Raw genomic sequence first — 25,703 nt, 5'->3', positions numbered from 1 at the left:
AGCTAGATTAAGCCAGGTTGAAGGACAGAAGATTATCAATAATTAACACCATTAACTTTATGAGAACTGGGATGCCAGTTTTAGAGGTCAACTCCAATATGGACTTTCCAGTGTAAAAAAAAAGTAAAGCACAGATTCCATGCCTCTAACTTAGAGTATTTTGCCAAATGCAAGAGAAAAAAAAATAGCTCCTTACTTTAAAAGAAAGTTTCTATTTTAAGTTGTCTTTGTGAAATTCCTCATTACAATTGTTTTTTGTTTGTTTGTTTGTTTGTTTCTATATCTGAGAAGGGCTGATTGCTATCTCAGAGAGAGGGTGTGGGTGAAAAGATGGTACACACAATCTAACATTCTTTCCAGGTTAATTTTGTTCTCCATCTCTTACCCACTTCACTGAAGTGATTAACAGAAAGAGCTTTCAAGTCAAAGGAGAACCTATTACAAAGTCCCTTGGAGGTTTAGGGGGAAGAGTTCATGGGCTGTGGGCTTGGAATGTTCCAGGAACAGTGAGAAGGCTATGATACATACAGTGCAGAGGGCACAGGGAGGGCAACTTCAGACAAAGCTGGAGAGTCTGGCAGGATGGCTTCTGTATGGGACTGCAGCCATGCCAGGAGTCACAATACAGAGCTGATGAGGAGGCCTTGAGTCACGAAGGGTGGAGGACTTCCATGTGGTCTGGAATTCAGCGTCTATTAGTTTATCCCCAGGGAATCAAAAGGGAATGATTTGGACCTGAGTTTCTAGCAGTTTTGTGAGTGGTGTTTAGAAAGTCAGAGGAGTGTTGTTTTGTTACTTTACAGGGACATGCCTGTATTCCTGACTGGTCTGGCAGGATATCTTGAATGTCATTTATGAACACGTGCACAGGGATACTGTAAATCTTATATGCAAAACACAGCCTCTATTCAGAGAGCTTTTCCTGGACGTATAAGCCATCAGTGCTAACAGCACTGAGTTGAACAAGTCCTGCTTAAGTAGGAACTACTTGAGCTGCCTTTATTTGGTTTTCCAAGGTATCAAAATAAAGTTCTTCAAACAGGAATGGCTACTAAATAGCATTTAAAGGCTCCGTATTTTATGTTTCAAATCGACAAACATTTATAAAAGTAGCTGCTGGAGATGGAGAGATAAATATGACAGGATTCCTGCCCTTGGAGAGTCCACAGTTTAACAATGAGAGAGACAGATGGGCAAACAGTTATTCTACAATAAAGCATGGTAGCTTCTCCAGTAGGAGTATGATTCCACTTTTTCTATGGGGGCCACAGGTGGTTGTTGATGCTTTTTAACCTGTGAAATGTGTGAGCTGTAGTCGATGATGACAATACTAATAGCTATCATTATCAGGAATTATGCTAGATGTTTTCTCAAATTATACAAAACAGCAACCTTGAAGTTGTCTTAGTCTCCTCCCTCTGTGCCACGTCTAACAGTCATTAAAGTTAATATTTTCATTGCTTTAACATTTGTAACTCTCTCCATCTCTGATGCTGCTATAGCCTTATTTCAGACTTTCATGATCTTTAAATGCCACATTGCAATACTCATCTATCGTGTGTTTTCCTGGCTTTAATCTCTACCAGTTTACCATATTGTTGTTCTCAGAGTAATCTTCCTAGAGTGGAAATTTGATCATGACACTCCTTGATTTAAAACCTTTTATTTCTCATTGTTATAGACCTTGGTAGGGAATACCAAGTCTGGACCCAGTTTGTATAAAGCACCTTGTCTCTGGCCACACCCTTTCTCACTCTTATTTCATCCTTGCTCAATCGCTTACGTTTCCCCTTATATAGTGATACAGTTTGAATGTCTGTCACCTCCAAAGCTTGTGTAGAAATGTATCCCCAGTGTTGGAGGGTGAGCCTAGTGGGAGGTGTTTGGATCGTGGGGGCAGATCCCTCATGAATGGCTTGGTGCCCTCCTTGTGGTAATGAGTAGAAGATCTTATTGTTTAAAAGAGACTAGCATCTCCACCTCTCTCTCTTCCTCCCTCTCTCACCGTGTGACACAACTGACTCCCCCATTGCCTTCTGCCATGATTGTAAGTTTCCTGAGGCCCTCACCAGAAGTGGATGCTGGCACCACACTTCCTGCACAGCCCAAAGAACCATGAGCCAAAATTTAAAGCTCTTTTCTTTACATGTTATGCAGTCTCAGATACTGCCTTATAGCAATGCAAATGGACTAACACAGGAAATTGATACTAAGGAGTGAGGTGTTGTTATAAAGATAACTGAAAATGTGGAAGCAGCTTTGGAATTGGCTAATAGGCAGATGTTAGAAGAGTTCAGAGAACTCAGAAGAAGACAGGAAAATGAAGGAAAGTTTGGACCTTCTTAGAGACTTAAGTTGTTTTGACTAAAATGCCAATAGAAATATGGACAATGAAGACCAGGTGAATGAAGTCTCAAATAGAAATGAGGAAGTTATTGGGAGTTAGAGTAAAGATCACCAATGTTACACCCTAGAAAAGAACTTGGCTGCACTGCGTCCATGCCCTAGGGATCTGTGGAAGCTTGAACTTAAGAGTGATGACCTAGGATATCTGGCAGAAAGTATTTCTAAGCAACTAAGTGTTCAAGAAGTGGTATGGCTACTTCTAACAGCTTGTGATCAGATACGGGAGCAAAGAAATGACTTAACGTTGGAACTTACATTTAAACAGGAAGCAGAGCATAAAAGTTTGGAAAGTTTGCAGCCTGGCCATGTAGTAGAGAAGGAAAGAGCATTTTCAGATGAGGAACTCAAGAGGGCTTTGGAGCAACCACTTGCCAGAGAGATTTGCGTGACCAAAAGGGAGCCAAGTGCTAATAGTTAAGACAGTGGGAAAAAGACCTCAAAGACATTTCAGAAGTCTTCAGGGAAGCCCCTCCCATCACAGACCCGGAGGCCTAGAAAGGAAGAATGGTTTCAAAGATCAATCCCAGGAAGCTACTGCCCTGTATGGCCTTGGGACACTGTTCCCTGTATCCTGGATGCTCTGACTCCAGCCAGAACTCAAAGGGTCACAGGTACAGCTCAGACTGTGGCTTCAGAGGGTGCAAGCTGTAAGCCTTGGTGGCATCCATGTGGTGTTAAACCTGCAGATGTGTGAAATGCAAGAGTGAAGGAAACTTGGCAGCTCCCAGCTAGATTTCAAAGAATGTATAGGAATGCCTGGATGCCCAGGAAGAAGCCTGCTGCAGGGGCAGAGCCCCCACAGAGAGCCTTTACTAGGGAAGCACCAAGGGGAAATGTAGGGTTAAATCCCCCACACAGACTCCCCACTGGGACACTGCCCAGTGGAGCTGTGGGAATAGGACCACCACCCTCCAGACCCCAGAATAGTAGAGCCATCAGTAGCTTGCACCCTGAGCCTGGAAATGCTGCAGGCCTTCAACTCCAACCTGTGAGAGCAGCCACAGAGGCCACACCCTACAAAGCCACAGGGGTAGAGATGCCCAAGGCCTTGGGAGCCCATTCCTTGCACCAGTGTGCCCTGGATGCAGGACTTGGAGTCACAGGAAATTATGTTGGAGCTTTAAGGTTTAATGTTTGCCCTGCCGGGTTTCAGACATGGGTGGGGCCTGTTGCTCTTTCTTTTGGCCTATTTTTACCTTTTGGAATGGAAACTTTTGCCCAATGCCTATACCACCATTGTTTCTTGGAAGTAAATAACTTGGTTTTGATTTTATAGGCTCATAGGTGGAAGGAAAGTGCCTTGAGTCTCAGATGAGATTTGGACTTTTGAGTTAATGCCAAAACGAGTTAAGACTTTTGAGGACTATTGGGAAAGGATGATTGTATTTTGCAATGTGAGAAGGACATGAGATTTGAGAGACCAGCAGTGGAATGATATAGTTTAGATATTTGTCCTCTCCAGATCTCATGTTGAAATGTAATCCCCTGGTGCGAGGTGTTTTGGTCATGGGGCAGATCCCTCATGAATGGCTTGGTGCCCTCCCTGCAATAATGAGTTTGTGCAAGATCTGGTTGTTTAAAAGAGACTGGCACATCCACCTCTATCTCTTTACACTGTAGCTCACCATGTGACACATTGGCTCCCCCTTGCCTTCTGCCATGATTGTAAGCTTCCTGAGGCCCTAACCAGAAGCAAATGCCAGCATGCTTCCTGTACAGCCGACAGAACCATGAGCCCAAATTTAAACCTCTTTTCTTCATAGATTGCCCAGTCTCAGATATTCCTTTTAGCAACACAGACTAACACATGGTATATTATTTCACTTTCTTTTTTTTTTTTTTTTTTTTTTTTTTTGGCATGGAGTCTCTCTCTGTCACCAGGCTGGAGTGCAGTGGCATGATCTTGGCTCACTGCAACCTCCGACTCCCTGGTTCAAGCTATTCTCCTGCCTCAGCCTTCCGAGTAGCTAGGATTACAGGCATGTGCCACCATGCCCAGCTAATTTTTGTATTTTCAGTAGAGGTTGGGTTTCACCATGTTGGCCAGGATGATCTTTATCTCCTGACCTTGTGATCCACCCGCCTCAGCCTCCCAAAGTGCTGGGATTACAGGCATGAGCCACCATGTCCAGCCAGTTGCTATAACTTATTATATCATACTTTCATGTTTGGCTCAGATTACTGGTGCATTTATCAGAAATGCCCGTCCCACCTCCTTCTTGCCCACTGCCATGATTCACCTGGGAAGCACCTCAGCTTTCAATATCTAGCTCAAGAGTCCCTTCTTGTATGTGGCCTTTTCGAAGGTGAATAAAAATGTAACTGTGAATAAATAATGTCTGCTATGAAAATTTCAAAAATTACCACAACTAATATCAAAGTAGACTTCAGAATAAGGAATATTACCAGAGATAAATATGGATGTTAAATAAAGATAAATAGTTCAATTGACCAAGATACATAACAAATGTGAAATCCTAGATATGAATAAACCTAACAAATGACCTTCAAAATACGTGAAGATTGATAGAATTGAAAGGATAACTATAAATTCATAATTATAGGCAGAACCTTTAATACTCTGCTTTCAGAACTGATAGGAAAAGAGTAGAAAGGAAGTCAGTAGAGATATGTGGAAGACTTGACATGTATACCTATGTAACAAAACTGCATGTTCTGCACATGTATCCCAGAACTTAAAGTAAAATAAAAAAAGAGAAACAAATAAACAAAAAACAAAACCACTATGAACCAACTGTACCTAATTGAAACTTTTTACTTTTTTAGAGATAGGATCTCATCCTGTTGCCCAGGCTGGAATGCAGTGGTGTGATCATAGCTCACTATAACTTCAAACTCCTGGGCTCAAGGAATCCTTCTGCCTCGGCCCCCCAAGTAGCTGGGACTACAGGTGTGTGCCACCAAGATGGGCTAATTTTTAAAAACTGTAGAGATAAGGTCTTGCTTTGTTGCCAAGGTTGGTCTTGAACTCTTGGCTTTAAGCAATCCTCCTGCCTTGACCTCTCAAATTGCTGGGATTACAGGTACAAGCTGCCTCATCAGCCCTGATTGAAAATTTTAAAACAGTCCATCTACAAGAGCAGAATGCACATTATTTTCAAGTGCACAAGGAACACAAACCAAGATAGACCACATTCTGGGCCATAAAACAAACTTTAACAAATTTAAAAGAACTGAAGTCATACAAAGTATGTTCTCTGATCACAAAAAAATTAGACTAGAAATTATTGGCCAGGTGCAGTGGCTCACGCCTGTAATCCCAGCCCTTTGGGAGGCCAAGGTGAGTGGATCGTGAGGTCAGGAGTTCAAGACCAGCCTGGCCAAGATGGTGAAACCCTGTCTCTACTAAAAGTACAAAAAATTAGCCGGGTGTGGTGGTGATCGCCTGTAATCCCAGCTACTTGGGAGGCTGAGGCAGAGAATTGCTTGAACCTGGGAGGTGGAGGTTGCAGTGAGCCAAGGTTGCACCACTGCACTCCAGCCTTGGCGACAGAGCCAGACTCTGTCTCAAAAAAAAAAAAAGAAAAAAAGAAAAAAAAGAAAAAGAAATTATTTACTGAAAGGTACCTGAAAAATCCACCCAGATTTTGGAAACTAAGGAACACATTTCTAAATAATTCATGGGTTAAAGGGAAATTAGATTAAATTTTGAACTAAACAAAAATGAAAGTTCAACATATCAAAATTTGTAGGGTGAAACTAAAGCAGTGCTTAGAGGAAAGTTTATGTCATTACATAAATATACTTTACAAAAAATAAAGGTCTCAAATTAGTGGTATAAGTTTCTATCTTAAAAAATTAGAAAATAAAGAGAAAAAGTCCAAAGCAAGCAAAAGAATGCAAGAGAACGAGAACAACCAAAAATAATTTTGAAATTGAACAAAGTTAAACGACTTCTTATTACCTGATTTCAATATCTACTATAAATGTTGTAACTGGCTGGGCACGGTGGCTCACGCCTGTAATCCCAGCACTTTGGGAGGCCAAGGCAAGCGAATCACTTGAGGTCAGGAGTTTGAAACCAGCCTGGCCGACATGGTGAAACCCCGTGTCTACTAAAAATAGAAAAATTAGCCAGGCATGGTGGTGATGCCTGTAATCCCAGCTACTTGGGAGGCTGAAGCAGGAGAATCACTTAAGCCTGGGAGGTGGAGGTTGCAGTGAGCCAAAATCACACCATTGTACTCTAGCCTGGGTGACAGAGCAAGACTCCATCTCAAAAAACAAAAACAAAAACAAAAATGTTATAGTAACCAAGACAGTATAGTATTCACAAAAGAATAGACACATAGGCCTGGTGCAGTGGCTCATGCCTTTAATCCAAGCACTTTGGGAGGCTGAGGCAGCAGAATCACCTTGAGGCCAGGAGTTTGAGACCAGTGTGGACAATATGAAGAGATCTTGTCTTTACAAAAATTAGCTGAGCATCGTGGTGCGTGCCTGCAGCCCAGTTACTTGGGAGGCTGAGGTGGGAGGATCACTTGAGCCCAGGAATTTGAAGCTGCAGTGAGCCACGATCACATCACTGTACTCCAGCTTGGGTGACAGAGTACGACCTTGTCTCTTAGGAAAAAAAAAAAAAAAAAGACACGTAAATAAATGGAACACAACAGAGAGTCTAGAAATGTATTCACTTTTGTGGCCAAGTAATTTTTGACAAAGGTGCAAAGAAAATTCAATGGAGAAAGGATAGTCTTTTCAAAAAATGGTGCTGGAATGATTGGGTATCCACATGCAGGAAAATAAACCTCAACTTATACCTGACACCTTACACAAAAAATTAACTCAAAAAGAATGTTACCTAAGTATTAAAATTATGAAACCTTTAGAACAAAGCATAAGAAATAATCTTTATGACCTTGTGTTAGGCAAAGATTCCTTACATATAACACAGAAGCACTATTTATTCAAGAAAAAAATGGATAAATTGAACTTCTTTCAAATTAAAAATGTTTGCTCTGCAAAAGACAGTGTTAAAAAAATGGACAAGCCACAGATTGAGAGAAAATGGTTGCAAATCACATATTTTGACAAAAGTACATAAAAGACTCTTAAGACTCAACAATAAGAAACAAACAACTGAATTGAACAATGGGCAATTTGAACACTTTACCGAAGAAGATAAATGGATGGCAAAAAGAACATGAGAAAATACTCAACATTGTTAGTCATTAGGGAAATGTAGATTTAAAAATCACACTGATTTATTTCTCTGCACACCTATTAGGATGGCTAAAAAACAAACACACAAAAAGTGACAATAACAAGAGCTAGCAAGGATGCAGGATAACTAAAACTGTTTTTGTTTTTTCAGATTTTTTTTCTGCAAACACTATGGTGACTTAAAGAACTTTATATGCTGATGATGGGAATTAAAAAAAAATGGCACAACCACAACAGAGAAGTTTAGGAGTTCCTTAATTTCAGTCCCAGGTATTTACCCAAGAGAAATGAAAAACATGCTCACACAAAAATATGTATGTGGATTTCTGAACATTAAATTATAAAGATGAATAAAGTTATAGGGACTTTATTCATAATCACTCAAAACTGAACATATTCCAAATAGTGAATAGATAAATAAACTGGTGAACAGATAAGCAAATTGTGGTATGTCCATACAATGGCATACTTTTGAGGAACAAAAAAGGAACAAGCTACTCATACATGCAAATACATGAATTTATCAAATGAATTATGCCAAATGAAAGAAACCAGATTTAAAAAGCTATATTCTGTATGATTCCTTTATATGACATTCTGAAAAAAATCAGAACTATAGGAATAGAAAACAGATCAGTGATTCCCTGTGGCTGTTCGTTGGGGGAGGAGATTTTTACTACAATGGGATTTAAGAAAACTTTTGGGGTGACGGATATTGGGGTGATTGGAGCACTTATTATACCAAGGTATGCATTTGCCAAAAGTTACGGAATTGTGTACTTAAAAGGAGTGAATTTCCACCTCATACCTGTTAGGATTCCCACTATCCAAAAACAACATCATCATCATCATCAACAACAACAACCACAACAAACCCCGAAAACAGCAAGTGGATATGGAGAAATTGGATCCCTGGTGCACTGTTGGTGGGAACACAGAATGGAGCAGCTGCTATGGAAAACAGTATGGAGATTCCTAAAAAATTAAAAATATAATTACCATATAATCTCATAACCCCACTTCTGGGTAGATATCCAAAAGACTTAAAAGCAGGATCTTGAAGACATCTTTGCATACTCATGTTCTTTGCAGCATTACTCATAACAACCAAGAGGTGGAAGCAACCTGAATGTCCACGGACTGATGAATGGATGCAGAAAATGTGGTCTATACATATGATGGACTATTATTCAGCCTTAAAAAAGAAAGAAAGAAGTCTTGTCACATGCTACAACTTAGATGAACCTTGAGGACATTATGCAAAGTGAAATAAGCTAGTCACAAAAGGACAAATACTGCAGGATTCCACTTGTGTGAGGTAAGTAGAATGGTGGTCGAAGGGGTTAGGGGAGCGGAAATGGGGAGTTGTTCAATGGATATAGTGTTTCAGTTTTTCAAGACAGAAAAGTTCTAGAGATCTGTTGTACAAGACTGTAAGTATAGTTAACATTACTGACCTGTACAATGAAAACCAGTTAAGATAGTAAGTTTTATGGTATGTATGTTTTCACCACAGTTTTCTGAAAAGATGGTGAATTTTACTGTATATAAATTACATCCCAACAAACCTTTTTGAAAAAAATGACCAAAATTTTTGATTTTATTTTAGTTTCACACTTTGCATATGACTTTATAATTCTTCAGATAAAAAGGTGGAGTTTATGTTTCCGCCCCTGGATGCAGTCTTAGTGATATGAATTGATGTGGCCAACAGAATGTACAGTAGTAATGATATGCTAATCCTAAGCCTAGGCCTCAAGAGAACTTGTCTATTTCCACTCTATTGGATTTCTGAGCCTGCCATGTTAAGAAGTCAGGCTAGCTTGCTGGAAGAGAGTTAAAGAGAGAATTAAAGCTCTGCCAGCCTGGTTGCCACACAGGCAGTCAGCCCATACCTGAAGCTGAACTACCTTAATGGCTGACAATTGACTGTGAACACATGAGGGAGGCCCTCTGAGATCAGGGGAACTGTGCAGGGCAGCCCAAACTTCTGACCCACAGAATCACGAGCTGCATAAATGACTGTTGTATTAAGCTGCTACATTATGTGGTGGTTTGTTAGGTATCGGTAGCTACCAAGAGAAAGGTTTCATAGATGAGATGATATTTGAATTTTTTTTTTTTTTTTAATTCGAGACAGAGTCTCTCACTCTGTCCTCAAGCTGGAGTGCAGGGGCGCAATCTGGGCTCACTGCAACCTCCACCTCCTGGTTTCAAGCGATTCTCCAGTCTCAGCCTCCTGAGCAGCTGGGATTACAGGCGTGCACCACCACACCTGGCTAACTTTTGTATTTTTGTAGAGAGGGGGTTTCACCATGTTGGCCAGGCTGGTTTCGAACTCCTGACCTCAAGTGATCTGCCCACCTCAGCCTCCGAAAGTGCTGGGATTATAGGCATGAACCACGGCGCCCGGCCTGGATTGTATTTTGAAGGAGGAATAGGAGTTTACCTTTTCTTTTCATGTTATTTTGTCATTTTTAAAGCTTTTATTTTTTTTTCAAGGCAGGGGAATACTTGTATCTGTGTCCTGTCTATTCTATCTATACCTAGTCTATGTTATCTGCGGCCGCATGATCTCACAATGGTTGCAAAGACATCCAGGTTACTATTTCTCTTAAGCCATTGAGAGAAGGCATAGGATGATTCAAAATAAAGTACAGAGCTCCTGCCCTAAGAGCTTACAGTCTATCTGGAAAGATGCCACCTGTGTCTAGGAAATACCAGGAAAAGAAAAAAAAAGTATGAGAATTGGTGTTCTCTAGTCTAAAGGGTACGAAAGCAAACAACTACTAGAACTTTATTGCTTGTACCACCCTTTGGTATTCAACAGCACAATGCCTGATTTTGTGATTTAACTTTTCCTGTTTTGATGCAGTGCCACCACGCTGGGATTTTGTAATTATGAGCTTCAAAAGCAGAGACAACATCTTCTATTTCTGTTTCTCTTCCTACAGTGAATAATATAGTCCTTGCCATTTCAATGTTAACAAAAGAAAAATGCTGCAATAGCTGAGAGAGTTTAGAGTAAATGAGGTTTGGAGAGGGTCAGGTATTTTCCACAGCCAAACCAGAGTGGATGTTGTCCCTTTAACTGTGGTGTCCTGGCTGAAGGCCAAAACTTAATTGTTGATGACCCTTCCTTTTCTTTTTTTTTTTTTTTTTTGAGGTGGATTCTCACTCCGTCCCACAGGCTGGAGTGCAATGGTGTGATCTCGGCTCACTGAAACCTCCACCTCCCAAGTTCAAGCAATTCTCCTGAGCCTCCTGAGTAGCTGGGACTACAGGCACGTACCACCATGCCTGGCTAATTTTTGTATTTTTAGTAGAGACGGGGTTTCACCATGTTGATCAGGCTGGTCTCGAACTCCTGACCTCGTGATCCGCCCTCCTTGGCCCCCCAAAGTGTTGAGATTATAAGCGTGAGCCACCATGCCTGGCCTGACCCTTCTTTTTCTGCTAGCCACTGTTATGTACAGTGGGTTCACAAAAAAGTTCATTAATGTCCTTAAGAAGTCAGATGGGATGGTTCTGTTGGCTCGGTGCCCACAGACCAGCGAAAGACAGAAGGTCCAGGCTGTACTATAGGTGGCTGGCACCCCATCTTCTTGGTCACCTCCTGGAGGCCACACTTTATGTATCTGGATTCTGTTTCTTTTTAAAATTATCCTATTTTATTAATTTATTAATTTTAAATTTTTGTAGGTACGTAGTAGGTGTATATATTTATGGGGTGCATGAGATGTTTTGATACAGGCATGCAATGTGAAATAACCACATCATGGAGAATGGGGTGGTATCCATCCCTTCGAGCATTTATCCTTTGTGTTATGAACAATCCAATTACATTATTTTAAAATATACAATGAAGTCATTATTGCCTATAGTCACCCCGTTGTGCTATCAAATAGTAGGTGTTATTCATTATTTCTAACTAGCTTTTTTTGTCCCCATTAACCATCCTCACCTCCTCCTCCACCCTCCCACAACACTTCTCAGTCTCTGGTAACCATCCTTCTACTCTCTATCTCCCTGAGTTCAATTGTTTTGATTTTTAGATCCCACAAATAAATGAGAACATGTGATGTTTGTCTTTCTGTGTCTGGCTTATTTCACTTAACATAATGACCTCCATTTCTATCCATGTTGTTGCAAATGACAGGATGTTATTCTTTTTTATGGCCGAATAGTACTCTGCTATGTAGATGTTCCACATTTTCTTTATCCATTCATCTATTGATGGACACTTAGGTTGCTTCCATATCTTAGCTATTGTAAACAGTGGTGCAGCAAATATGGGAGTGTAAATATATTTTTGATGTACTTATTTCCTTTCTTTGGTGTATATACCCAGCAGTGGGATTGCTGGGTCATATGGTAGCCTGGATTCTGTTTCTTGTTTGCCAGTGGATGTTTTAAAGGATACATCCTATTGCCCTGGGTCAACTTTCTCAAGGACGTCCCCTCAGTCTTCTTCATTTTTACATATATGTTCATTATTTCTAAAAATGTTAAAATCATAGAAACGTATAAAAAAGAAAATAAAAATTATGTTTTCCAACAACTCAGAAATAGGCACTTTCAACGCTTTGATATATATTTGTTGTATATCTGTGGTATGTATTTGAGTGTGTATAAATTTCATTGTTTAAATTGTGTTTTTTTCCCAATAAACAGTATACCATAAACATTTTCACATCTTTTTATGTCAATCTGATTTCACCACAGTATTTGAACATTTGTTTGGAACTTCATTGTATACCATGATTTTTAATAAATAATCCATTTTTGTTGACCATTTTGATTATTTCTAGGCTTTGATTATTATGAACTATGCTTCTATAATGTCCTTATACACAAATTTTGGGGCACATATTTGATTTTGCCTTGCTGTATATCATAAAAATGGATTTTCTGGCAGGGTGCAGTGGCTTACGCCTGTAATCCCAGCACTTTGGGAGGCCAAGGGGGGGGGGGGTGGATCATGAGGTTAGGAGTTCGAGACCATCCTGGCCAATATGGTGAAACCCCATCTCTACTAAAAAGTATAAAAATTAGCCGGGTGTGGTGGTGTGCGCCTGTAATTCCAGCTACTCAGGAGGCTGAGGCAGGAGAATCACTTGAACCCAGGAGGCGGAGGTTGCAGTGAGCCGAGATAGTGCCACTGCACTCCAGCCTGGGCGACAGAGTGAGACTCCATTTAAACAAAAAAAAAAAACTGGATTTTCTGGGCCAAAGGATATGCATACAAGGCTTTTGCTTCGTGTTTGTGATGTTGACCTCTAGACATGTGATACCAGGGTATAGTAGTATTATGTAAGTTATTTTCCACCTCTTTCAGAAAAACCGTTTTGTTATCTATTGATATCTTTGTTAATTAGTCTCAAAGACTTTTAGTGTTGTCTATAGTGTTTTTCATGTATTGAGTGCAAAAAGCAGGAAATAGAAAATGAAGAATCAGCCAAGAGCCTTGTTTGTTTGCTTGTTTTGTTTGTTTGGTTTGGTTTTCTTTATGGTTTTACTGTGGGTGTGTCTGGAAAAATCAAATTAAATGGAATGAGCTAGACTCATGAGGAGGCCCCTTTCATTTTCCTGAAGTGAATTAATGGAGCACCCACTGATCCTGACATTAGTTATTTCAGAAGCACACTAAGAACTGACCGCACTTCTCAGTGTCACCAAACTATTCTTATCTGTCAAAGTTTCATTTCAAATACTTCTGTAAGGTCTAGGTATACCCTGCTGGTGTTTGTGATGTCCTACATTACTCTTGATCTACTTTTGAACTATGAAACAAAGGAAAAATTGGAGATCCAGAGCTCAGGATTCAGATATTACCTCTGCTACTCACAGCAGAGCAAGTAACTTAGCCTGTGCGGAACTTCATTTTTCTTTCTTTCTTTTTTTTTTTTTTAGACAGAGTCTTGCTCTGTCACCCAGGCAGGAGTGCAGTGGCACGATCTCGGCTCACTGCAACCTCTGCCTCCCAGGTTCAAACGATTCTCCTGCCTCAGCCTCCAGAGTAGCTGGGGCTACAGGTGCACGCCAGCAAGCACAGCTAAATTTTGTATTTTTAGTAGAGACGGGGTTTTGCCATGTTGGCCAGGCTAGTCTCAAACTCCTGACCTCAGGTGATCCACCTGCCTTGGCCTCCCAAAGTGCTGGGATTATAGGCGTGAGCCACTGTGCCAGGCCCACTGTTTTTTTTTTTTTTTTTTTTTTTTCATGATGACAAACTTAAAGTCATCTCATAAGAATAGAAAATAGCTTTTTAGCAGAAGCTCTTGGAATTTAAATTGAGACTGAATGGAAAGATGAAAGAAAATAAACTTATTAACATTTAATGAGAACCTTCAATGAACCTAGGCATAGTACCAAATGGTTTTATATTTTTAAACCTCATTTATTCCTCTCAAAACACATGGGAAGGAGGTATTTTTGCCATTTTACAGCTGTTGAAACTGAGGCTCAAAAAGACTAAGTAACTTTTCTCAGCTACACATGTGGCTGAGCCAGTATTTGAACCCAGTTCTGTTTGCAGACAGAACCTGGGCTTTTTCACACCAGCAAACTGGAAACATTAATTGGTTCTTAAGCTCATCATAGATGTGATAAAACCTGGGACAGAAATTAGTCAAGACTAGCTGCATCTGCCTTTTCCTCTGGTGGGTAGGAAAAGGAGGAGTATAATGATTTCCTCAGGCATGAAGGTCGATGATGAGCAAAGTGTATACTCTCTAATGTCATAATTCATATTGTGGAGTAATTATCTGGATAAGTGTAGGGTCTCTGACCTCATTTTAGATATTGTACAGTCCATGGCTATTTTCGTTTTGGCCCATGTACTCTCTTTCCTCTTATGAGCACTATTTTTATCCCAATCTAAATCCTGTATGTTTGTGTTTTTACACAGATTAGTTTTTAAATGTTATATATAATTTGCTTCTGAAACACCATCGCTCAATGACTACGAAATCCTTCTCATTACCAAAATCCTTCTATGCCAACTTCTTCAAGAAATTTGATCACCTTTAGATGAATTGTTAATGAAAATTAAAACTATAGCCAGCAACATGGGGATCTTTGGGCTAATGGCCAACCAACAGGCCATCTGTGTGAAAGAAAACAGGCTAACAATTTTGGACTCTGGTCTCTTGGGGCTACATTGAGCATTGACCTCACCGGTGCTCACTGAAATTAATTGCTTTTCAGGTTGTATTTTCTCATCACAGAAACCTTCTTTTCCCAATTCAAACCATGTGGGTTAAAATGAGAAAACAAAAGCCAAAACGGCTCCCCACACCCAAAAGCTCCTTCTGTCAGAGATCCCAGTAGCCCCGGGAGAGCTGTTAGAAGTCTGAGAAGGATTGGTCATCATCGCATACCATACATAGGTGGAGGGCTTGTTATTCTCAGTTTCCCGCCTATGAGAGGATACCCCTATTGTTTCTGAAAATGCTGACCGGGACCCACACTTCCAACAAAAATTCCTCTACCCCTACAGCAGCAGAAAAGCAGCAGCAGAAGCAACAGCAACAGATAAGTGTTTTGATGAATTGCAAGATGCATAGGGTTTGAGTGCCCCCAGCCCTGCTGATACCAAATGCCTTTAAGATACAGCCTTTCCCATCCTAATCTACAAAGGAAACAGGAAAAAGGAACTTAAACTCCCTGTGCTCAGACAGAAATGAGACTGTTACAGCCTGCTTCTGTGCTGTTCCTTCTTGCCTCTAACTTGTAAACAAGACGTAGTAGGACGATGCTAATGGAAAGTCACAAACCGCTGGGTTTTTGAAAGGATCCTTGGGACCTCATGCACATCTGTGGAAACTGGATGGAGAGATTTGGGGAAGCATGGACTCTTTAGCCAGCTTAGTTCTCTGTGGAGTCAGCTTGCTCCTTTCTGGTAAGGTTTGGCTTTATTTTTTTAAATTTAGTATTTTTAAAAAAGAGAGTTAGTGATTTCTGGGTGCTCTCCCCAAATCTCATCAGTGCTGATGAACAAGGGGTGGCTGTAGCAAAGGCACCATTTCTCTGTGAGTCTCCAGTCAATATGCGTGGAAGGACTGAAATGCAAAGGCTCTGTGGCATGAACTGATTTTGTTAGAGTTTGTCTTCTGGGTGATTGGCCCCTGTGTTAGAAACTCTTTGAGGACCGATTAAATCATCTTATTTGAAGAGATCTCCCTACTATCATGCATTATTTTCCTGCTTCTCATTCTGGAGTGTTTTTCTTATTGATTTTTTTAAAGAACAAACCGGTTTTACCTGCTTTAAAGAAAATCTTCAGTAAAAAATGAAATTCATGCTGAGAAATACAGGGGCCCAATTAAGGCAGTGTATAGATTGTCACTGTTAAAAGAGAACAAAGATGCTTTTCTGTAAAAAGATTTTATATCTACAATCCTATTTTAAGCAAAGCAATGAAATTGTAGGCTTTTTTCTTTTTTTTTTTTTCCTTGTAGTTAGGGTCAGGGAGATTGGGGCTATTAGAATTTTTGTTTTATTTTAAAAAATGTTTGCCATGTAGTAATTCATAAAGGGTTTACTGGCCCAATGAAGCAAAAATTTAGGCAGTTACCAAAATCATTAACACAGGAGAGTATATGAAGCCTGTTGTAGAGTGAAGGAATGGTTGGCCAGTGTGTTTGGGTTCGGTGTGTTTATTGCTCAGATACTCAAGATAGTGGTGTGCCTTTGTAGCTCACTCAGCCTATGTGACATAGGTAGAAGGCAATATCCAAACCTGAACTACAGATCACAAATACATTATCATTGCCATCAGTCTCTCCCCTTTGGTTTGAAAACATTCTAATTATAATAACGAAAATTGAATTGATATTGGAGATAAATTTGGGAAAATTCACTAAACTTCATGGATATAGGCTATATTAATATAATTTGATTCGAGTATACATAAGTATCTGCTATATTTTCTAGATGTTTGAAATATTTTATTAAATATTCAAAAAACTAATCCAATTAAATAAGAGTTGAATACAATTTGTTTTATAGCTCTCTACAACCAATATATTGAGAATTTAATAATATTCTTCAAGAATGTGTAACACAAGTTGCTAAAAATTAAAGATTTTAGGTGGCTTCAGTATTTATATGGAAATTGTTTAAATAATGTTGACTTCTCCAGTAATATGTACTTCAAATAATTATCATGATTCCATTTTTGATTTTTTTTTTCTGAGTGCCATTATTTACCAGTGACATGAAATCTGGAACTGATTCTATACCAGGGATTATAGTGATGTGAAGCCCAGGTGTCTATAGTTTCTCTGAGGTACTTTGTAGGTTAATACACACACAACTGTTTTCATTCACTTTTTTTACCCCTAAAGCAACTATGTTATAGCACTTTGCAATACAGGCTTAGAAGAACTGTCATAAAATCAAACAAAAAGGTATGTAGCCAAAATAGTTGTTCTATGTCTAGACCTTAGATCCCTGGAAAAAAACAGCACTGCCTTTAAAAGGGAGAGGACCAAGGAGAGGAAGTAGGTCATGTTCTTGTTAGGAAGGGTGACACTAGCAAGGTTAGTTTCTGAGGTAGGTCTGTTGTCTTGATCGTAACTTGCATTCCTAGTCTAAGCCTCCATGAGCATGACTGCTCAAGGCTTGATAATTACAACAAGAATCCAGCTAGATCATGTCCACAGCCATAGGAGCCCGTTCCTCTAGTCAAACTCCTGGTAGACTATAGCAGTGGAGCAAGGGGCTTATGGCTTAAAGGTTTGTCTCTCTAGTCCAGTGGGTTGTTTCTCATTTATTTTTTCTGAACCTACAGACTGAAAAAAAAAAAAAAAAGCTACTTTTTTTCAGTGAAGGTGGCTCTGGATGACAGAGTTGCTGACCCATAAGAGGGCTGGAGGGGGTGTGTAGCTCTCAGAAGCTCCTCACAAATACTCCTAGATTCTGTTGCTTTCCTTTCTGAATTGAGAATCATTGCTAACTTCAGCTTTCAAACAGGTTCCGTTATATTAGCTTTTCCCTACTCTTCTATCCTCATAAAACCAGGCTGCTCTCTTTAAAAAGTTGTATATGTAGAAAACTAACAAAAAAAAATCACTGTGATTTATCATAGTATCTTCTACGTGATCAACACTGATCTAATAGGAAGTCTCTAGTCTCATGCCTTCATACCTCTTTACTGTGTCACTTGACTTTTTTTTTTTTTTGAGACGGAGTCTCCCTCTGTCACCCAGAGTGGAGTGTAGTAGAGCGATCTCAGATCACTGCAACCTCCGCCTCCCAGGTTCACGTGATTCTGTGCCTCAGCTTCTCGAGTAGCTGGGACTACAGGCATGTGCCACCATGCCTGGCTAATTTGTTGTATTTTTAGTAGAGATGGGGTTTCACCGTGTTGGCCAGGCTGGTCTCGAACTCCTGACCCCAAGTGATCCGCCCGCCTCAGCCTCCCAAAGTGCTGGGATTACAGGCATGAGCCACCACGCCCGGCCTTGTCACTTGACATTTTAAATAACAACTGGATTCAGAGATAGCAGACATCTTGTCTGGGGTGGCAGAGGAAACAGTTGTAAGGTCAGGGAAGTGCTCCCAGATGAAACCCCCTTGTTAGGGGTGGTCTCGGAAGGCTAGTGTCAGGTCTGAGTAATCAAGGGTGGAGGTCTGAAAGCTGGGATCGGAGACACCCTTTGGAATTATTCTCAGAGGGAGGAGCTTGCTTTTTTCACAGATGCTCCCTTCCAAGCATTGTCTTCATTGTTAGGTCTCAGCATTTCCCTTTCAGCCCTGCCCTGGGAGAGCTTCCTGGAAGAGTCTAGTTCTTCCAAGGCGTCTCTCCAGGAGGGAAGGAGTCTTCTAAGTTCATCTCAAAAGACTATGTGATGTTCTCTGGGGAATTTAGGTGGGTGGGCTCTAAATTCTTCTGAAATTATCAGTTTGCCTCCTGAGCCTCTATCTCCCCAAAGGATATCTGTGTGATTGTATCACCTGCTTATTCTCTGTAGATGGCTTACCGCTGAGCTCACAGAATCAGGATTTAAATAGATTGTTCTAGGCTGGAAGGGTGGAAAACCAAAACAAAAAGATACCATTTCAAAGTAGATAAATGTCTGGTTCTGTGTTTGGGTTCAAGAAATAAGTTATGTATATTTAATGTGGGAGAGACCTGGTTTGTTGAAAGTTCTTGTGAATGACACCTAGGTTTTGGGGATACATAAAACTCATGGAAGACAACATAGGCTCTGCCTGCTAAAAAGGTAATGCATAAGCTGTAATGTGTTGCATTAGCAGAAATATGAAGTCCAAATCAGAAATGGTAATCACTTCACTTAAATCTACTGCTAAGAGCACATCCATGAAACACTGAAGACCTGAGAAATTTAACAGCAAACATAGCAGGCAAACTGAAGGAGGAAACATGGATTACAAAGTCAAAGCCCAACCTGGATAATCATAAGCAAGTTATTTAATTTCTCTAAGCCACATTTTTCTCATCTTTTACGGATGAAATACCCATTTTCCAGGGTTGTGATGAGAATCAAATGTGACAATGCCTGTGAAATGCTTAGCCAGTGAGAACTCTCTTAATAAATGAAGCTTGGGGCCGGGTGTGGTGGCTCACACCTGTAATCCAGCACTTTGGGAGGCCCAGGCAGGTGGATCATGAGGTCAAGAGATCAAGACCATCCTGGCCAACATGGTGAAACCCCATCTCTACTAAAATACAAAAATTAGCAAGATGTGGTGGTGTGTGCCCATAGTCCCAGCTACTCGGGAGGCTGAGGCAGGAGAATCGCTTGAACCCAGGAGGCAGAGGTTGCAGTGAGCCGAGATCACGCCACTGCACTCCAGCCTGGTGACAGAGTGAGACTCCGTCTCAATAAAATAAAATAAAATAAAATAAAATAAATAATGAAGCTAGTATAATCAAAAGAGAAGTGTTGCTATAAGAACCACTGTGCTAGTCAAGACTGATCTAATCTGTCCCAGGATGTAGGAGAACCACTTAATATTCATAGATGCTGTCTCCTTCTACAAAACCTCAGTATAATCCTATCTCTCAAATTTTGTGCTGGCCAATTCCAACTTAATAAACCCAAACACTTTGCCAGCTGCCCGTCTACCCTCCCCTCACTTATCTATTTATCCCCGTTTGTATCTTGTCTGCTTCAACCAGGCCTGTCTCCACAATCTACACATTCTTTCCTCTTGGCTCTTGTTCATGCTGTTCCATCCATTTAGAAATGGCATCTTTCATCTCTACTCTGCAAACACAATTCAACTCAATTTGCCCAGGCCAACTCTTCCTCCTGATGTTCTTCCCCTAAGTTTAGGCTCCTTTACCATGCAGATTGTGTCTTTGAGCTTTGGGCAGCCAGATTTAGCCCAATTAGCCTCTAAATCTCTCACAACAGATATTATTTCTTTTCTATTCTCATTAGTACATGTATTTAATCTTTAGTAATTTCTGTTGAATGGAGTTTTATGGTCACAGTAAGAAAATGTTAATACTTCACAGCGGAGCTGAAAGGAAAAAGAGAACATTGTAGAAAGGATCTCAGTAACATCGAAATAATAATATTACATTGGGCCGGGCACGTTGGCTCATGCCTGTGATCCTAGCACTTTGGGAGGCCGAGGTGGGCAGATCATGAGGTCAGGAGTTTGAGACCAGCCTGACCAACATGGTGAAACCTTGTCTCTACTAAAAATACAAAAGTTAGCTGGGCATGGTGGCATGTGCCTGTAATCCCAGCTACTCGGAAGGTTGAGGCGGGAAAATCGCTTAAACCAGGGAGGCAGAGGTTGCAGTGAGCCGAGATTATGCCACTGCACTCCAGCCTGGGCAACAGAATGAGACTCCATCTCAAAAAAAATAAAAATAAAATAAAAAATAATATTAGGTTGGTGAAAAGTAGTGGCAAAAACTGCAGTTACTTTTGCACCAATCTGATAATCAGTTTTATATATCTTGTAAATGATATTCACTCTCATCTTGAAAGTTTAGCTTATATTAAATGTTTGATGTAAATAAAGTTGAAAGAAAGTTTCTTCTGTTAGGTGTGAAACATAAAGATATACTCATAAAAGTGGGTCTAACCAGGGCCTTACTTAAGATGAGGTATTGTACGATTGTTGAATATTACCTATAACATAGGCGTATTTTCTATTCAATAGATATTTATTGAGTTACTGTGTGCCAATCATTCATTCGTTCATTCACTCATCTATCCTTTCAATAAACAAAGACTTATTGAGGGTTTCCTTTGAGCCATGTACTGTCCTGGAAACTAGGAATATAAATAAGGATAAATAATTTTTTCCCCTTGCTAAGCTCACATTTTAGTGGGAAAACTGAATATAGGTGGATGAATTGTAAAATGTTGTGATAAATGATTTAATAGAGATATTACAGCAAATAAAGGTATTTACAAAATCTGAGCTTTTCAAGGGCTGTAGAAGTTTTTATTGGGTCCAATGATAGAAAATGAAATAGCAATATCTGAATTGAGCATAAAGGTCTAGTGCAGTGGCTCACACCTGTAATCCTAGCATTTTGGGAGACTGAGGAAGACGAATCGCTTGAGCCCAGGAGTTTCAGATCAGCATGGGCAACATGGCAAAACCCCGTCTCTACAAAAAATACAAAAGTTAGCCTGGCATGGTGGCACGTGCATGTAGTCCCAGCTACTCGGGAGGCTGAAGTGGGAGGATTGCTGGAGCCTGGGAGGTCAAGGCTGCAGTGAGCCATGATCATACCACTGCCCTCCAGCCTAGGCAACAGAGCGAGACCCTGTCTCAAAAAAAGAACAAACAAACGAAACCAAATTGAACATAAATATTTAATTAAATGTCTAAAAACGTGGAATGTCAAGTAAAGAAAATGAGTAGTATTTTGAAAACAACTTGTAGGTTGATTTTTCTCTGTTTGCAAGAACTCCTAAATAGTTGTGAATATTGCCAAAAGTCATGTCCAGTTATAGTTATAACTTGCTCCTAGCCAAATGATTTTGAAACCAAGATAAAAAGGAAAAGGGAAGAAAGGACATAGAGGGAGCAACCTATACAAAGGGGGTGTGTATAAAATAGCAGGGCAAGCTTGAGGAAGCTGAGTGAAGCTATAATGTAGGATGAAGATAGAGAATTAAAGTTGGGGTCAGATCAAGAAGGGCCTCACAAGCCATTTTAAGTAGGTTGTCCCTCATTCTGTACATGTTGAAATTTAGCAGTGATTGTTCTATCATGTCATATATCAGATTTATGTCTTGAAAAATTCACTCTAATAATAGTTTTCAGGATGGATTAACATGGTAGAGACCATAAGCTGGGACCAACTTGGCTTCCTAACATTCCAGGCAAGAGGACTGTGAGGATAACAGGGGGCTTGAGAGAGATTTAGGAGGTGAAACTGCAGGAGTTAGTGATTGGTTGCATATGGCAGGTTGAGAGGGAGGGAGGAGAGTAAGTCATTGCTCCAGCATTCTGATTTGGGTAATGGTGGTGCCATTCAGTGTGCTGAATGGAGATGGGCTGGGATAAGGCAAATAATTATTTTGTTCATGTTGATTTTGAGGCTACATGTAAAGGAAGGTTTTTTTTTTTTGTTGTTTGTTTTTTTGAGACTGAGTCTTGCTCTGTCGCCCAGGCTGGAGTGCAGTGGCGCGATCTTGGCTCACTGCAAGCTCTGCCTCCCCAGTTCAAGTGATTCTCCCGCCTCAGCCTCCTGAGTAGCTGGGATTATAGGCGTCTGCCACCACACCTGGCTAATTTTTGTACTTTTAGTAGAGACGGGGTTTCACCATGTTGGCCATGTCTTGAACTCCTGACCTCATGATCCACCTGCCTTGGCCTCCCAAAGTGCTGGGATTACAGGCGTGAGCCACCGCACTTGGCCATAAAGGAAGATATTTATCAAAATTTGGCTCTCCAGATCTGAAGCTCAGAGGAAGGGGATTGGGCAAGAGATTGAGATGTAGAAATCTTTAGTATATGGTAAGGGAAGCCACGGTCATGGCTGTATTTCAAGATTGAAATGAAGGAACGAGAAAGAGCAGATACCCAAAAATTTGATGAAGAAGAAGCAGGTAAGGAGCTGACAGGAGAAGCAAAACCAATGACGTTCCTATCCTGGGACTTTAGAGAATTGCTGCTGTGGCGGGACTTTAGAGAACTGCTGCTGTAGCAGCCATGGAAAGAAATTTTTTTTTTTTGAGTCAGAGTCTCGCTCAGTTGCCCAGGCTGGAGTGCAGCGGTGCGATCTCGGCTCACTGCAAGCTCCGCCTCCCAGGTTCACACCATTCTCCTGCCTCAGCCTCCAGAGTAGCTGGGACTACAGGCACCTGCCACCACGCCCAGCTAATTTTTTTTTTAATTTTTAGTAGAGACGGGGTTTCACTGTGTTAGCCAGGATGGTCTCGATCTCCTGACCTCGTGATCCGTCTGCCTCGGCCTCCCAAAATGCTGGGATTACAGGCGTGAGCCACTGTGCCCGGCCGGAAAGAGAATTTTAAGAAGACAGTAAGATGGGGCAGCAGAGTAACAGCCTCCGGGCCTGACACTGGAGCACCAGCCTGCAGGTGTGTTATTTTACAGAGAGCCAGCTGCACCGGCAGCATCACCAAACCAGAGCTGGAAGAGAGCAGCTGGCTTCACTCCTGGCTTTCAGGAAAGGGAATGTCTAAAGTTGCCTCCCTTATTTTTGGAATTTTGAACTGATAACCCTATTCTCACCCATCTGGCCAGACGATTCCTTAACTCGTGTTACACGTGCAGAATGAGTTTTAGATCTAGCTGTGACCTCTTCCCCCAGCCCCACCCCCATTGTCCCCTTTTGTGCCTTCAGGAATCCGATCATTCTTCTCTCATGCTCCTTCCCAAAGGCTGCAGGAGCAGGTGTGAAGACATGGATGTGCCAGATGGGCAGAGTCCTAACACTTTTCAATACATCTGCATATTAGAGGGAGTGCATACCCATTGCTTGGTGGTTTCATGTCTAATGTGGTATGGGTGTGACAAAGAGAGGGAGAAAATTTGGACTAGCCGAAGAAGTCAGTCAGGCATGGGGTTGAGGGGCATCATGGGCAGCTGCCATTTGCTCTCTGCTTGTCACAGCCCCTTGCCCAGGGCTTGACCAGTGAGGTGTATGTGCTGGTCACACCCATCTCAGCAGATCTGTCAGCTTTCCCGCTTTTGTTAAAGGGTGATATCATGCTTCCTGGGGGGAGCAGTGGAAGACAATGCTCGGCCACTTTCCTCCAGATACAATAGGCGGAGTCAGGAAGGCAGTATTGACATTGCTGGGGCTGGGGAGGCACTCACTGCTCTGCAGCCGTCAGATGGTGAACCAGCTTAACCTTGGCACACAGGGCCTGGGTTGTGCAAGGCGTCTGGCTGCAGAGCCAAAGGGGACTCCACCCTGGGGACAGGAGTGCTTTAGACATCTGGGAATCTGGGATGGGCTTCAAATTCTGATGCCTGTGTCAGAAACAACCACAAAACAATAAGAGTACCAGTAATAACAAAAATGACTACCCTAGGTTGAATGCCTCTATGTGCCAAGTGTTAAATATGATTTTTAATATTTCACAATAACTTTACACTATAGGTATTATTTGTTTTGTTTTTTTTTTTTAATAGACAGGGAAACCAAGGCTCACAAAGGTTAAGTGACATGTCCAAGGTTAAAATGTAAGTGACCGGCCAGGTGTGGTGGCTCATGCTTGTAATCCCAGCACTTTGGGAGGCCGAGGCAAGCAGATTGCTTGAGCCAAGGAGTTCGAGACCAGCCTGGACAATATAGGGAGACCCATCTCTACAAATAATACAAATATTGGCTGGGTATGGTGGCACACACCTGTGGTCCCAGCAACCCGGGAGGCTGAGATAGATGGATCGCTTTAGCCTGGGGGTTTGAGGCTGCATGAATGTCGTGATCATGCCGCTGCATTCCAGCCTGGGTGACATAGTGAGACCCCATCTTAACAACAACAACAACAACAACAAACCGGAAAATGGCAGCCATCCATTATTTTGGATGCCTAACATTTCAAACTTTCAAGAACTGCCATGCTTTCCCTCTAGGTGATTCTGATGGGTCTGCCAATCACTGGTCACAGAATGTCACAGAATGTCCCAGCCAACTAACAACAGCAGTTGGTTCAAACAGAAGATGCACAACCCAACAGGGCCAGTTAGACTCTTTCCCTGGGAATTTATGAGCACTTTGAAAGCAAAAGGCTCTCTTTCTTCATAGAGAACACTGTATCCCTGGAGCTACCAACTTCGCTGACCACTTGAAGGAAGCTAGTCTTTAGTACGAGAGAATGAGGGCAATAACAAAACATGGACCAAGACAGTCACTCTGATAGCATTTGAGCCCTGGGTCCGAGGATTTTCAAATACCCAGCCCTGCCTCTTTCAGTTCTGTGAGCTAGTTTCTTTTATTTGTTTGAGCTATTTTGAGTTAGCTTCTATCCCTTGGAAGTGAATCATCCTGACTGACCACATGTCTCAGTAGGAAATGATGGAGACAAGAGTTACACTGAAAAATGACCTGAACCCAAATCCTGGGCTCTTTAAAACACTTCGCTGTGCTGCCTTCGAACTAGTGTTTCATGGTCACCTCAGGTTAGTTCCTAGAAAATGAAGCTAACAGCATGTCTTCATGTGGTTTTGGGGAAGACTTTTTAAAAAAAATAACTTAAAAATACTTAGAACAGTGCCGGCTCATAGTTAGCACTCGATAAAAATCAGATGTTATTAAGGTTTGTTTATAAATGAAACTGGTGTCTCATATGTTACCTTATGTTACTCCTTTCAAAGCACATTTTTATCCACGAGGGCAGGCAACCCACATTCCATGCAGATGAGGCTCCCTGGCTTCCCTTGGTGCCCTAAGTCTGGCCTTATAGTGGGGACAAGGTGAGAGAGGCTTAGACCTGTGGGTTCTTGGGCTTCTGCTAAAAATGTGGAGAGTCAGGTGGGGAGATTCCTTTCTGTTGCTCAACGAGCTGACAAGATTGGGCTCCCAACTTTTTTCCTGCCAGCCCCCAGTTTCCTCTCATTTCTGGGTCTTGACTGATCACAGGCTCTAGGATGATCTGTCATTTGAAGGTTCTTACCTGATTTATCCCAAACCT

The 25,703-nt window shown here is 41.3% G+C and overlaps 1 protein-coding gene across 3 annotated transcripts in view; it reads left to right on the top strand.

Annotated features, from left to right (window-relative positions):
• The window catches only part of TEK (TEK receptor tyrosine kinase), a 137,524-nt gene that overhangs the window by 1,473 nt on the left and 110,348 nt on the right, over positions 1-25,703 (top strand). Inside the window, exon 1 of one of the 3 annotated variants that reach the window (XM_024251798.2) lies at positions 13,818-15,493. The exons of 1 other annotated variant lie outside the window; for it this stretch is intronic. In XM_024251798.2, the coding sequence (XP_024107566.1) occupies positions 15,442-15,493 (52 nt within the window). In that variant the 5' untranslated portion in view covers positions 13,818-15,441. 3 annotated transcript variants of the gene reach the window in all.

Source organism: Pongo abelii, chromosome 13 (genome assembly GCF_028885655.2).
Source record: "Pongo abelii isolate AG06213 chromosome 13, NHGRI_mPonAbe1-v2.0_pri, whole genome shotgun sequence".
NCBI lineage: Eukaryota > Metazoa > Chordata > Mammalia > Primates > Hominidae > Pongo > Pongo abelii.
Note: the sequence above shows the minus strand (reverse complement) of the source record. Positions and strands in the feature narration are given on the sequence as shown.